Source organism: Diplotaxodon limnothrissa, linkage group LG18 (assembly GCF_057381915.1).
Source record: "Diplotaxodon limnothrissa isolate DT_005_m linkage group LG18, D_limnothrissa_male_GT1.1, whole genome shotgun sequence".
Lineage (NCBI taxonomy): Eukaryota > Metazoa > Chordata > Actinopteri > Cichliformes > Cichlidae > Diplotaxodon > Diplotaxodon limnothrissa.
This window is the reverse complement of record NC_140613.1, coordinates 6902135-6917283: the sequence shown is the minus strand read 5'-3', so window position 1 is coordinate 6917283 and position 15149 is coordinate 6902135. Positions and strand designations below refer to the sequence as shown.

The 15149-nt window shown below is 41.4% G+C and overlaps 1 protein-coding gene across 4 annotated transcripts in view; it reads right to left on the bottom strand.

Annotated features, from left to right (window-relative positions):
- Nucleotides 1-9226: 9226 nt before the first annotated feature.
- Nucleotides 9227-15149, bottom strand: part of pard3ab (par-3 family cell polarity regulator alpha, b) — a 250718-nt gene continuing 244795 nt past the window's right edge. For all 4 annotated transcript variants that reach the window (XM_085378508.1, XM_085378509.1, XM_085378512.1 and 1 more), the window contains one exon: nt 9227-13020. In XM_085378508.1, the coding sequence (XP_085234634.1) occupies nt 12627-13020 (394 nt within the window). In that variant the 3' untranslated portion in view covers nt 9227-12626. The remainder of the gene's footprint in view (nt 13021-15149) is intronic.

The window sequence follows — 15149 nt, the reverse complement described above, 5'->3', positions numbered from 1 at the left end:
CCATCTTGGTCACTCTCTAGTCTTTATTTTCCATTAGGGAGAGAAATGCCTGTGGACGAAAAGTGGAAGCACAGAGAAAAAGAGGGCAACACACACACACACACACTCACACTCACACAGAGGAAGAGAGAGAAAGGAGCTGAGCAGAAACACAGAAGACAAAATGGCTTTCATTCGCGCAGCAGTAGAAGGCCAGAGGTCCCTTATTTTTCCTCTTTCACTTCTTTCTCTTCATTTCTCACCTCCTTTCATCTCGTCTGTGAGGCATGTTGTTGTGCAGCATTTTCAAATCACATAAAAGATGTTTACACGTGCTCCACAAGCCCCTGTGATTGCAGTGTTTTGCGCAATTGTATGCAAAGCTACACAAACCCGGATCAATGCAGCGAGAGGAGAGACTTTCATAAGCACACGCAGTCGGTGACTCTGCATGCTGGGTTCCTCCAACACTCCTGCCTAAAGTGTTGGTGGTGAACATGAAGTGGGAAAAAAAGAACCTCTCAATCTTTTGAGAGGCATGTGAGCTTGGAATTATGCGCACGTTTAGCTTATTGTTGTGTACGGTTTGCCCGGTGCACGCCATCGGTGTGTGGTGACAGTGATAAATAAGCATTATTAAACAGGAGACAGAGGCCTGGTGGAGCCATTAATCTTCATCCTTACTGGCACCATCACAGGACTCACTTCTCATCAACCCGCCACATCTACACGTCCCATTATCAATAAGACAAAGGAAGCAGAACCAGTTGCCCGTGTTCTGATGGGGTTTGTGTGTCTTTAACCAGAGTGGACCATCTGCAGGGTCACAGCGAGAAGTGATTAACATCTACTAGTATCAGATGAGCGATGGGACGAAGAGAGAGGACGACACCTTGTCCGGTGGCTCGGAATTAATCACACTCTGCTTGGAGTTGACACACAAGTCTATTGCAGCAAAGGAGGAGGAATATGAACCTGTAAGAGGAGGCTCGCTGACAGTGAGTGCCACACTGCGGCTTCTGACATTAAACTTAAAAAAAAAGGATAAAGGCATTCCCCGTCTTGTCGCTCCTTCCCTGGAAATAAAAAGCTGGGATGAACAGAAGCAGGTTGGAGGGGTGGGGGGGAAAATGATGAATCATCAGGCAGTCTTCTTTTATCAGCAACTCAGATCAGCAGGTGGGAGGAAGAGAGGAAATAATAAGATGTGTGCAAAGCGAAAGCGCTGAACATGGACCAGTGAACACGCAGGTACCTTTTTAGAAACATTTCTATGCTCTCTAAAATTAAACTCCCACATCCTGTCAACACATACCAATATTTACTGGAGGCTTTGTTTTTTAACATATGTTCAAAAAAGGGGATGTAGCGAAAAAGAGTTGTTCTTTGTTTGTTTTTAACTAGAGATGGGATCTGCAAGAATAATGAAAAATATTAAGCCCATTTAACAACATAATAATGTCTTCATTAGGGGTATACTTGTAAGATTTTATTGGTAACCAAATGCTTTTATTAATTCTTCTTACAGATTTGACTCTTTAATCGATTTACTTATTGATTCCTGAGGGAAACGTGAACATGCTGTCAATACAGGGTAAATAGAAAGGTTTGTATTAGGCCACTAGAAGCATGACAACAATAACATCATTCCAACAGTGGACAGTTTAGTATCACTTCTGGTTGGAACTGGTTTTCAGTTTCCATCCCTTTTCTAACTGATAGGGTCTGAAAAGTAGCAGTTTGAAGTGAGAGAATTTTGAAGAGCAACTCGTTGATTTTGGTCTTTCGGCACTTTCACCAGATGGTCACCAACAGCAGCACCTCCCTCCACAGGTGGCGGAACTTTCCCCTCCACTCATCTCCTCAACCCTGCGATCACACAACATCTGGTTCCACGGTTCATCGTACTCTTGCCTCTCTCTAATAAAACTGTGGCTCCAACCCTGAGGTCGTTTCCTTCATTTGCAATATTTTTGTACCTCCTTACAGCAAACTGAAAATTAGGACAGGAAACAGCAGGAGAGTTTAAGGCAATGGAGCAGCACCGTGGCAAAAATTCAAGGTCAAAGGCCTTTGCAGATAGGAGACGGGCAGAGAAGTGAAAGTCAAGTTGTCAGTCAAGCATAGAACCGTGGTTAACGCCCAATATCAGATGGAGGTGGAATCAGAGAGCGAAATAATGACAGAACCAAAGTGAAAGTGCATTTTCCCACAAAAGGACAAATAAGTAACAGGTGAGCTGGGGAAGGAAATCTCTGCCAGGTACTGAGAAACGTTAAGCTCTCATAAGTTTCTTTGCACAAATGCCAGGAAGAAAAATGACAACTCAACTTTTTTGTCCTCTGTGATTAACAAGATAAAATCAAATCCAGGCGATCATCAATCGTGTGTCGTAATTACAAAAACACAAAGTAATTCATTTCACGAGGCCTGAACCAACAACATCATTATCTATCCATCTGCACTCAGGAATCATTGAGCAAGCCTTCGAATTGTTCACACGGGCCACATGAGCTTAGTTAATGTTAGTGCAAGAAAATGGAAAGCAGGCTTCTTATGCTCGATGTAATCACAAATCACACTGTTAAATTTGCTTCAAGGAAACAAACACGACTTTCTTTTAAATAGTAAATACTCACCTGATCCACCTGTGGACTGAAAATAAAATAAAGCAGATAACATCTTTCACATTTTAAAGATTCAGCAGGCGGTGATTCTTAACTGATTGTGAACAGGCTACATCCTCCACACACACACACACACACACACACACACACACACACACAAACCATGTACCTAATAAAAAGCAATTGTGTATTATTATCGATTAAAAGTAAAAGACAATTGCAAAAGTTTTCTATTCTTTTGTGTCTTGAAGTCCCAGCTGTGGTGTTATTAAATGTCAGGATATGGGCCTCTTTTAAAGAGGAACAAAGAACATGACCACAGACCCCAAGCACGCCGGCAGCTGCGTGTGCTGATTGGGGACTTTGTGTTTTGCACCTTGTTTTCATACTCTGCTTTGGTTTAGGTGCAGAAAAAAATACTTTGTTTGGTCAGAGTTTGTGGGTTTTGGTTCACCTAAGGCACTATTAATCTTGCATGTTGAAAATTGAACCCAGGCGCAAATAAAACGCGACGCCGAAGGGGTCCATATGCAACACATGGTTAGTGACAGCAGTGATGCCAAATGAGTATTTCATGCTCTGGAAACAAGAATGGGCTGATATTTACCAGGCGAAGGGGGGGGAAAAAAAGGAGATTTTACCAGCTTTTTCTCAAAAAATGACTCAAACAAAAATTGTTGACAAAAAATAAGATTAATTATTTTTTGATAAAAAGTTTTTTTCATTGGAGACCATTTATGATTCCTTATATATATATATATATATATACAGTTAATAGTTGTTTTGTGATACTTGGCAGTCTTATTAGTATTTTGTGGCCTTGCTAGAACTGAGAGCCTAACATTTATGTGACTCACATACAGGCTATGCCTATCAGATCAGAGTCTCTGCAGGATACTGCAGAGATAAGAGCCGCTCATCCTCTCGGAGGCAAACTTGGGAACCCGCCAGCATCAGACAGCTCAATGTCCAGCTACAGAGGCATGAAATCCGGGAATGGGGTTTCATGGCTAAGCAGGGCAAAGCAGAAGAGAGCTGGGTGTGTTAGAGCCATTTCATGGAGCATTTGACAGCGGGAAGTTGGACAGAATCCTGTCGGAGTCCATGCTCGTAGGATTTGAGGCTGCTAGTTCTTCCCAATCTGTGCTGGTGATGCTTGATGGAGGTCCATGTCTGTGTTTGCTGATTTACAGACTTAATTAGCATTGCAATGTTTCCTCTGGGCCTGTTACATTTTCTCTGTGTTGGTACTAACTTGTATTTATTATTTGGGACTTGAAAATCCAAACAGTTTTCTGTGATATTTGTTTGGTTTCTCTTCAAATTCTCAAATCTCCACCAGTGAAGTTCCCAATAATAAATAAAGGTTTTCTTTTCTCAACAAACAGGTTTCACGAGAACCTTGATGTTTGAGTTAGAAAACAGCTGAAACTAGCCAAACGACAAGAACATTTTTTAAAATGCATTTATAAAAGCATGAGGGAAAAGTACAAGCAAAATAACAAGAACTAAGATCAGTCACATGTGTGAATGGTTCTTAGTCTTTCTGTGTTAGCCTTGCATTAGACTTGTAACTTGTCCAGGGTTTATCCCGCCTTTCCCCTTTTGACAGCTGGGACAGACTTCGGCAGCCCCGCACCGCTAATTTGGATAAATCAAAGAAAATGGATGGAAGGATCTTTTTAAAATGCAATTTATACACCACGGATAAAAGGTTGAGGGAAAATTATGGAAGTTACCAATGGAATAACAACAACTAATAACAATTAAAACAGTCTTGCACTTTGTCTTGATGCATGCTTGATCATCCAGGTAAGTAAATCCCACAAGGTTGACTCTGTTCATCTGGACGTAACGTTTTCAGTAGGAGAAACGTTTCGTCACTCATCCAAGTGACTTCTTCACTCTCAGCTGACTGCAGGTTTCCCCGACCTTATAAACAGTACATTTGCATAATGACTGAAACCAGCACCACTGAATGAACAATGGGCTGGGAGGTCAATTCCTTGATTATTATTAATATACAAATTCCCATGACCATTGATCAACAACTATTGTCCTGGCCTGACGAGATAGCTCTTCTGTCAGGCCAGGACTCTGCAGTCTATTTACACCTACAGGCCAGTGGACACTCTTTCAGTGATGAGGATGTAAACATCCTGGACAGGGAGGAACGCTGGTTTGAGTGCGGAGTCAAGGAGGCCATTTACGTTAAAAGGGAAAGACCACCTCTGAATCAAGGAGGGGGCCTGAGGCTACATTTTCCACCATCTTACAATGCTGTGATTGCAGCCATTCCCCAACTCTCTGTAAATGGCTATTGATCAGTGGTTGCTGATTAATGGTTGTTGATCAGTGGTCATGAGTATTTGCATATTAATGATCAAGGAACTGATCTCCCAGCCCATTGTTGAAACTATGCATCAACAGTACATTTGCATCATTATGCAAATGTACTGTTTATAAGGTTGGGGAAACCTGCAGTCAGCTGAGACTGAAGAAGTCACTTGGATGAGTGACGAAAACGTTACGTCCAGATGAACAGAGTCAACCTTTTGAGAGAGACTTACACTTTATGTGATAAACATCTCATCTCAGGACAATGACAAATACATTCAATTTTTTAAAGCCTTTCTTTTCCTCAAATGAACAAATTCTGCAGATTTACAGTAGTAAACACTAACATTTGTTACTCATTTATAATATTTGTTACATGTCAACGATGCTGGAGTTATTGCGTCCGTTTAGTTTTATGAGGGTCAAAACTTCACACCCTGCTTCCAGATGTCTGACAAATGGAGAGGATGTTAAATCTGGAGAACTTCCTCAGTTAGTTTCCTCTGTCCCCCATCTTGATTTACGCTCTCATGTCTTGCCCTTCTTTTGCGACTTCTCCAGCTTCCTGCCCAAATTCCAGAAGGATGGCATCATCTACGAGCGATCCTTCCTAAACATTATGGCGGAAGGAGGGGGGGAAAAAAGAGCAAAAACAGGTGTCACCTCTGAATAGGCCTTTACCCGACCTCCCAGGAGCTAAATGGCTTGGCTGCCCCCTACACAAGGTGAGTATGACATTAAACAAAATGATAGGCTTTGTTAATGGCATCACGGTGCACGGATGGCTGTAAAACAAAAGGTTTAGCAGCTTCTTGTTTTGGCTCGGTGTTGACAGAAAGGGTGGTGGTTAAAATGATCCGTGACAATGCTCCGGGGTTGATGCGGAGTGCATCAAAATGTTGTAATGCTGCTAAAGGAAAATGAGAAATAACTAAGGGTGCAGTTTATTTGCTCCCAAAAGGCGCTGCACGCGCAAACTGTAGAACCCAAAGTCTTTTCACTATTACATCAATTTAAACAATTAATTTGTTAATATTCCCAGAAGTAAAAAAAGAAAAACAAAACAATTATGAACAGATTAATTACATTTGCATTTATATAATTCATGAAAAAACTCAAGAAAAAAACATCTAGCAAAACAATCAGTTTCTGATTGCCCTGACCAACCAATACATAAACTTAATCTAATTAACGTAAGACAATCAGAAAATGGAAAACATAAACAGCAGAAAACAAATTAATTGCATGATTGATAAGCAGACACAGTGAATGAGGGGAAAAAGGTAAAAATGAAAGAATCCCTTTTTATAAACAGACTTGCGATTACATTTTGAAAACCAATTATTACTTCAATTAAAAACAGAATAAGCAACAAGAATAATTAACCAGCAACTTTTTTTTTCTTAAACTTTAGACCTGTAGTGCAGAGTTTTTGTCTCTATTGGGAAGTGAGATCGGAGTTTCCTTCCTCTTTTTTTTGTATGCTTCCGGTGTTTGAACACTGTAGACTCAGACATGGTCTCAGCTGGATGAGCTTACTCTGTTGCTATTAGTCGTTCAACTGTGGAAAGCCAACTATTGCTGGCTGATGTGAAGCACGTGCATCAGTGTACAGATGTCTGCACAGATACTGGATTTAAAGCTCTGGAATGCTGTGAAGTACGTATAGATTGAGACGGCATTAAGAGGCTTTATCAGCAATGTGGAAACTTGCTTGGCAAATGTTCATATATGTACAGGAAATACATTTACTGTATAGTCCCTCACTTCATCATGCATTATAAACTAAATTTAGTTTTCCAATTTCTCTGAGATTCTCTGAATGCAAATTTGTATTCATTTACAGACTATCAGCCAACTGTAGGTTCCACGCAAGCAGGATTCTTAAAGATATGTGTGCATGTAGCCATTTTTGTGTTAAATATTTGTAAATGCAAAGTAGTGCCAGCACTCGTTTGGACTATTTAAAATTTTCCACTGGCATTTTTTAAAAATCTGGCAAACTGTTATGAGTAGAATACAGTGATGAAAGCTTTTATGTGAAACACATTAGCCTGATGTTTACGGTTAATAGAGATATGATTTAATTGAGGTTAATTCTTGCAGTGGAGAAGTGCCATTTCCATATTTCAGAGATGTTTTTGGAACTCATTATGCAGCTTTTGGCTGAGAACTGAAGCAGATGAAGGTTACACGAAGACGATCACCTTTAAGACCGGGGGGGGGGTTGTTGGGAAGAGATCAGAGCTTTTCTTCCCAAAAAGGATTTTTGGAGAGCCTTTCAGCAAGGTGGTAGAGCCGCACGTACTGGAATTATTAATGGCAAACAGAAAGTGTAGTTATGTTTTGCACAGCCAAGAGAAATAACTCCTTAATTACTGGAACTCGTCCATGGACATTCTCGACATTTGGCCAAAACAGATTAAGGACTGATTGTTTCATTGATTATTATTATTATTATGCCCAAGAAAAACAACATTTGGTCACTGATAGCATGCTGTAGGAAAAAGGAAATAAATCTTTATGTTATAATGTGTTGCCCCATTCTGAGGATTGCAGCTGTGTGGGAAGAAATATTGGGCCATAGTTGCAAGTCACTGAGTTAAACTAAATGCATGGAGATCTAAAGGCTTCAAACAAGTCAACAAGTAATACGTACTCTGAAAAAAACCCCACTATTGGGCAGCATGCAGCCCGGTTTGACTCCTGCCCTATGGTAGCTGGGACGGCCCCCCGATCACCCGGATAAGCACAAGTGGCTAAAATATGAATGTGAAAGTGAACTTAAACAGTTTAGAATAAATCCCTGGTTTTGCTAGTACCGTATTAATTTTTCTGAACTTTTTTACTTTCTAGAGACATTTTTATTGTTCATCTTCTTATGTTTATGTAAGTTTTTTACTTAAGCAACTTTATTTTTTCATTTTATTCTATTGAACCATTTTTTTTTAGAGAAATTTTACTTTATGGAGATGTTTTTTTGTGTCATATTCTACTTTATCGAGCTAGTCTACTTTTAGTCTACTGCAACACTGGAATTTTCCAACATTTGCATTAAATTACATATGTTTCCCAATGATATGACCTTCTTCCCTATTCCCAATGGGATGTACACAATGCCTTTTTTTAAACATTTATGGTTTTGAACCAAATTCCATCCCTGGATAAAGGAAACCACAATATCCAACAACAGTATATGAGCCTAAGTATCCAGCCTACAAGGTATGAGCTGAAGCCTGAAAGCACCTGTTAGTTCTGACTGGGTCTCAGTGCACTGCAGTAAACCCTGGGAGGGCTGTGCATGTTCCATATTTCAGCTGTATTTGAATACCAATGTGGAATGAGACAGCTGAAACGGCATCCTGTGTTCTTGTAAATCCACACTTGTCAGTGCCAAATGCCCTCATAAATGCAAGCGTGAATGGCCGGGTATTCATGCGAGCTTCCTCAGTGAACCTTAAAGGATGTGGTCTGAAGGTTATCATCGACAGTCTGTGACTCAAAATTTCAAAGCAGAAATAAGCACACAAAATCCCTTCTGTTGTCTCACTGTGATCGTGGCATTGTTACACATGACATGTATAATTCCTTCTTAATGTCATGCTATTAACCCAGTAAAAAGAACGACTGCTGTGAATGTTAAAAGCGCAGGATGAGGTAGAGGGATCAAACTGCTTCCAGCTCTTTTTCCTGTGTACCTATATCTTAGTTTCTCTTAACACATGCAGGCTGTTGTCTTAAGCAGCATTAATTGTATTTAGTTAGGATGTCACCTTTGGCCTGAAGAACAAAAACAGTAGCAGGGAGCTGCTCAACAGGTCCCCTGTGAGTCACAGTGGGAATAAGGTTGGACTTAATAACAGGAAACACGGTGGTGTTTTGGGAGATTATCTCATTGTATTCACCAGGTCGGTTACACGGGGGGAGACAGCGCCGTTACCCACTAGCCAAATGTTTGTTTCAGTTATGTTTGTACATCAACTGCTACACCATTTCCCCCCACGGGAATTAATGATTTCATCATGTTATCTCCTCTTTATCCATCAAACTCTCTCAGTTTGTCTTTCTGAAAAAGACATCAGCAAGCAGCCCTGACAGGTTTGACATCTGACTGCAGAGTCCCTCGTGGTTAATTGGCGACACGTCTGATCAGGGTTCAGAGTCGGGGCTGGGAAGAAAAGCTGGGGAGGGGGAGCGAGACAGAGGCAAGGCGAGGTTGGAAACAGGATGGAACAGCCTTCTGTTTTATTCTAAATTTGATATGTACAGGAAGAAGTGGCTGCATACATTTCTTAATAGATCATGTAAAAGTTTTCTGAAAAAAAAAAACCCAACAACAACAAACACAACAATTGCACATCAGCATCTAATAACTTCCATTTGTTTTGAGATACTTTAAAACACATCCTGCTGCAGTATGTTTGAAGGCATATCAAACAGAGTACAAATACAATGATAACTGTCCGCAAGTGTTGGCTCTTACAAATATTAAAAGAGAAACGTTCAGGAAAGTGTACCCTTAAGATGGATTTAAAAAAAAAAAAAAAAAACACAAAATCCACTGCAATTTGTGTGCTGCAGTGTCACTGACAGGAAAAAAAAATCACATCATAACCTTCTTTGTGTAACATTTTGTGATATTATCTCAGGCACTTATTGATATAACAGGTACAGCTGAGCAGCTAAATCCACTGTATCCTTCTAAATATGCTGGTCTGCAATTTGTGTTCACAGCAGGAACCAAACACTTCGCTAAAATAATGTGCGCAATGGAGAATGCTTCTACTCTCATCTGCACAGCTTGTGTCATTTTTTTGGTACGTTTTTCATCGGCTTCATTCTCAGGTGGGTTTAAAAACCTTCAAACTGGGAAGACGGCCCCCCTCCCCAAAAATCTGTTTCTATCATTGCACCCATGCACACATAAGTATGTGCGCTGAACAATATTGCTAAGTTTAAACCTGGAACGATGCCACTACAGGTTCAATTTTACTTCATCTCATTCATTACCCTTACCAAGCCTGCATCTATCCCAGCAAGGGTCTTCATTAACCAGCAGGAGATCATGTTTATCATGCAGCTTCCCTCTGCATATGGAGATGGTGTGGGAGTGAAGGGTGATTATGCACTGCCCGTTTGTTCTCTGTAGCTTTTTCTGTATTTCCCTTTTGTTTAAAATTTGACCTCTGCCCCGTTTCATTTGTTAGCTCAGAGGCAGACACAATCACGTCACAAACATTATCGCTGTCAAAGAAAGACGAGCACAGAGTAAGAGGTTGCCACCTACGGCAGCAATTATAATAGTGGGCTGGTGGCAGTATTTATTTATTTATTTTAAATATGTGTCATCGATGCCCAAGCGTTTTTTCCCAGTACACCTACAACAGCTGGCTTCAGTGATTAGTGCCTCACGAAAAGTTTTCAATCAGCAGCTGCAGAGTTGGGCCAGAATGGAAATTTTATCTAGTCTTGCAGATATTTCTTGTTTAATTTGTTCTGGTTTGTTTTTTTAAGTTCTGTTTCCTCATAAAATGGAGAACAACAACAACAACAACAACAACAACAAAATAGAGAAAAAAGTCCTTCTCAAGGCTGTCACAGCAAAAACCTATGAAACCAGTTCAGTTTGAACAGAATCAGTGGGTTTGCCAGGAGGTCTGACGTAAATCTGTGTGCAACCTTTTCATTTTCATAACAATCTTCCTTCAATTTTAAGCGGAGCCATTGGTAGAAAAGGGGAGGAAGACATTTGAATAAATCAAATGTAAATAGTTGGCTAACAATAGACAGTTCGACAGCAAGCAAAATAAACTGAAGCGCTATTGTGACTAGTGTGCGTTAGCATTATTCCAGCCTGAAGATTGCTGTGGAATCTTCACCTGTGTCACACAAAACCCCTGCTGCTCGGAAAAGCCACTTCCATGGGAACTCCATGCAGGGCGAACGGCCAGATGACCCTCTCACCTTGCGTAATGATTAATGAAAGCCTGTTTGTTTACTTGTGAGCCTGTGGAAAGATTCCATATTTGTACCAGCTGCACAGAGAAAGAGGTGGTAAACACAAAGTTAGCATAACCCACTAAGCCCAACTGCCATATTAAGGGAAACATTTCAGGAGGGTTAAAAGGGAGTTAAAAATGTTCGAAACGTTTGTTTGGAAAGAACGGCTTCTTTCGTTCTGCTATTGTCAAGAGAAAAGTCCTATTTCATCGACTTATGGCAGCAAAAGCAAACTCAGAGCTAGACACTGCAAAATGTGAGCCAGTAAATAAGCTGTTGTTATTTTGTTCTGCCCTGTAAAAACTTTTGGCATTCAGATTATCTATTGACTGATGCTTTTTTTAAAGTATGAGAGCCTGTTTACCTGTTCCCTCTTTTTAACTTATTATGGAGAATGGGGCCGACTAAATGCTAACAACTGCAAAAAAAAAAATACAAAAAGCAATTATAGCAATTGAAAGCAATTAACTCCCAAGGACAGTTTTGCCTTTTGTTAAAACTGGGAAAAAGCTCCAGCTAATCTCACACTCGGAGGCTCGTTGTCTCTCTTCCCATCTTTATTCTGTGTCTTTTTTTTTTGGCTTTTATTCCACTCTTTATGTCAGAAGCCGGGCCCTCTGTCGATGCCTCCGGTGGCAGCGTTCTTTGGCTCTGGCAGGCAGCAGGTGGCTTGTGATGAAAAATTCAGTGCAGAGCCTGACTCGGGAGACGAGGAGGAGGAGGGTGGCACCGTGTAGCAGGAGGAAGAGTAAGGGGAAGCGAAGGTGTGAGATGTGCAAAGAAGGGAGAGCAGGGGAGCAGAGGATAAAGGTAGGGGTGTTGAGGTAGAAAAAGAAAATAGGAGCGTAATGAACAGAGAGAAGACGAGAACAACGCAGAGAGGATGAGGGCTCCAGACAGACAGGCGGGCGGACCGGCAAGTCAAGCCCAGAGCCAAGCAGAGCGGCCAGGCAGAGGATCAGAGCTGTCTACCCTCTCTGCCTGAGCCTCCTCCATGGAGATAACACAAAATATGAATCATTTATGAGGGGGTCTTTTTTATTAATAACACACACAATGCGCCCCGCTTTCTTTCACACACTTTGCCTTGTTTTCTGTGCTCCCTGTGGAGTACTGTGCGAGTTGTGTTGCTGTGGAGAGAAGACTAAAAGTAGAGAAAACAGAATGCTGATAAACACCGGCAGCATCTGTCGGGGCTGAACGTGACAGGTGGGCAGAGTCATCCGCGGGACACATTCTTGATAGTGAAACATGTACCTTGTCACATGCCCACATACAAAACCCACACAGAAACTTGCGCCTCCCCGTGGGCTCAAAAAAGCGCCCACTCACTTGCCTGTCTGCCCATTTGATTGTCAGTACACGACGATGCCAGATCTCGATGAATCAGAGTCCTGGACGACTGCGAACAAGCTTCGTGTCCGTGAATGCAGAGAAGGCACTGTTTGTAGGAGGGTGAATGACTGACTAGTATAGGTCATCCTCACAGCGGAGGACTGAACACAAACACCCACATACCGAGTACACTTCACAACTGTTTACCTATAAGCTAACTGCTAAACTATAAGACCTCTAGGTTGTCCCCTGTCAAGATTCATAGTGTCTATTTTTCTTTCTTCAAAACAATCCCCTTGGCTCTAATCGTTTCGTTTGGCTCTTCATCAAGCAGTCCAATGATGCTCTTCAAGAATAAAAAAGTCTTCCTTTCTCAGAACCCAATCTATTAAGCCTCGCTAACTGTGAAGGCGAAGGTGGCACGTCGTGTCGGTACGGCCCTTTAGGAGAGGCGGGGTCTTTCAGATGTGCCGTGTACCCCTCATAGCTGCTGTTGCCAGCACTTTCCTGCATTAATTTCCCTTTGGCTTCTTGCTCTCTGCGTCTCTGCTCCTGCCTCAAGAGCTCCTGGGCCTCCAGAAGGACTCTGGCATTGACACCGCCTCCACCTGGATAGCCGTTCCTGGAGCCCTGGTAGCTGGAGTACCTGGGGTTGTCCTTAGCAGTCTGGAACCCTTCACCAGGTGGGTATGCCTTATCCCAAGAGTCTTGGGAGATGGTGCTAGGGTTCTTCCTGGGTTGCCTGAAGTAGAAAGAAAAATACAGCAAGGGTAAATGTGAAACCGCTTTTGACATATTCATAAATAATTAACTCTAGGTTGTTTTTATCACCTCATTTTCACTCCGTATTTAGTTAATCACACCATCAGCAATCTGGAAACCTATCAGTTTCCAGTCCTTGCCTTTGGATATCCTGGCTGTGACTTCCTGTTACATTGTCCTAGGATGATAGCTGACAGTTTTGATAGAGATTTCATTTTTGGCACGTGCACTATTTTGTTCAAGAACCGTTTACCTGCAAGTACACAAAGCCTCCTCTCCTCTTCAGTCAAAGCTTTCTTGTCTATAGAGTCAAGATATTCATATGCACAATCTGTTTTTAGGGATCATGCCACATGTGGTTATTTTCTGAATATATTTGCCTATAAACTGACTTCATCAGTTGTAGCAAATGCTGCAATTCATAGTGTAGGTTTGATAACATAGAAAGGGAAGCACTTTTGAAGCTGAGTTGAGAACCGGTTCCCACTGTTTCAATTCCTTGGAATCGTTTGCCATTTTTGCAAACGATTCCCTTATCGATTCCAGTTGCCCCGAATGACGTCGCCACGTCGCGGAGCGTCATTTACCTGGCAGGAAACATGGCGGCTCAAACGCTCAAAAGTTTGGTTATACTTTACGAGAACGGATGACAACAGAGCAACTTGCAATACTTGCAAAGTAGATATTTCATTTAAGGGAGGAAACACTACGAATATGCAAAAGCTCACAAAACACGCAATGACCTTAAATGAATGTCGTGTTTTTAATTCTGCTCCGGACTCGTGAATCTCAACCCAGCAGCAGTGGTAACGTTTGCACGTCCTCTCCCGTTAATGCCGCAGGTAAATAATCAACTAACAGTGCATATTATGTTAGCGCGATCTGCCTTATTACAAAACCTGCCATTACTGTGCATTTAGGTGACCATGATGAGAGAGACAGACAGAGTCTGGCTGGCTCAGATTCTCGCTGCAGTCTACCGGTAGCGTCTCCTTTCATCTTGTTCAAAGAGAAGATATAAAACAAAGTTTTAAGCTAATCGACCTTAGTGTTCTCCTTTTTTTAAAAAGAATCGATAAAGAATCGAATCGTTAAACAGAATCGAAAATGGAATCGGAATCGTGAAAATCTTATCAATACCCATCCCTCGTCACGAGGTTTTCAACTGACAGAATTTAGAGAAAGATTTTACCTTCACATAGGCGATGCAAACATAAGCTGTAATGTTGCCATGGAGATCAGCACAGAAAACTCTTATTAAGGTGAGATTTAAGGTGGATTTATCTGTTTTGGGCCATTTGTCTGTCCGCTTACATAAGCAAAGGAATATTTTAGTGTGGATCCTGGATGGGTTTCTTTAAAAATCAAGAAGGGGCTTTGCCACATTTTACTTCCGTCGGTGCCCTTCCAACCATCAACTGACATGGTTGTATTACAACCAGTAAATTAACTTGACTGAACTGACATGATGGAACAGATTATTTATTTTTTAAACTGATGTAATAATTACTGACACACCTGAAATTGAATAATTTGACTATGTATTTGAGGTAAAATGAACAAATATTCTCTCACAAAAACTAATTTTGGGTTTATTAACAACCGAACCTGTTACCTCCAGGCAAAGCACTAGTGTTTGGTTATTTTTTCTGTTGTTGAGAAAAAAAAAAAAAAACGTCAGTAGCACAGGAGCCAAAACATCATATTCAATGAAAATGAGGCACCATTAGAGCCTCACAAACTGCCTCTGGGCAACTATCAACCCACAGCGACAACATACAGGGATACCTAACCATGTCAGAGTCTCCTTCTAGCACAATGGGCCCACGTTGAGACGGACTGAAACAGCCATTGGATCTGACAGACAGTAATAGCAGAGCATTGGATCTGACAGACACAAATAGCAGACCTTTTGCAGCTAGAAAAATGACCATCTTGTCCCCTATGGATTCATACGGGCTGATATGCAACACCTGACACTACAGTCTTAAAGGCGCAGTTGGTTGTCGTGATTCTGGGGGACTGCCCTGGGCCCTGTGCTTCGTACGTCGCTTACTACATCCAAGATCAAATGAAACATCCAAGACCAAATCATCGCGCTAACTCTGA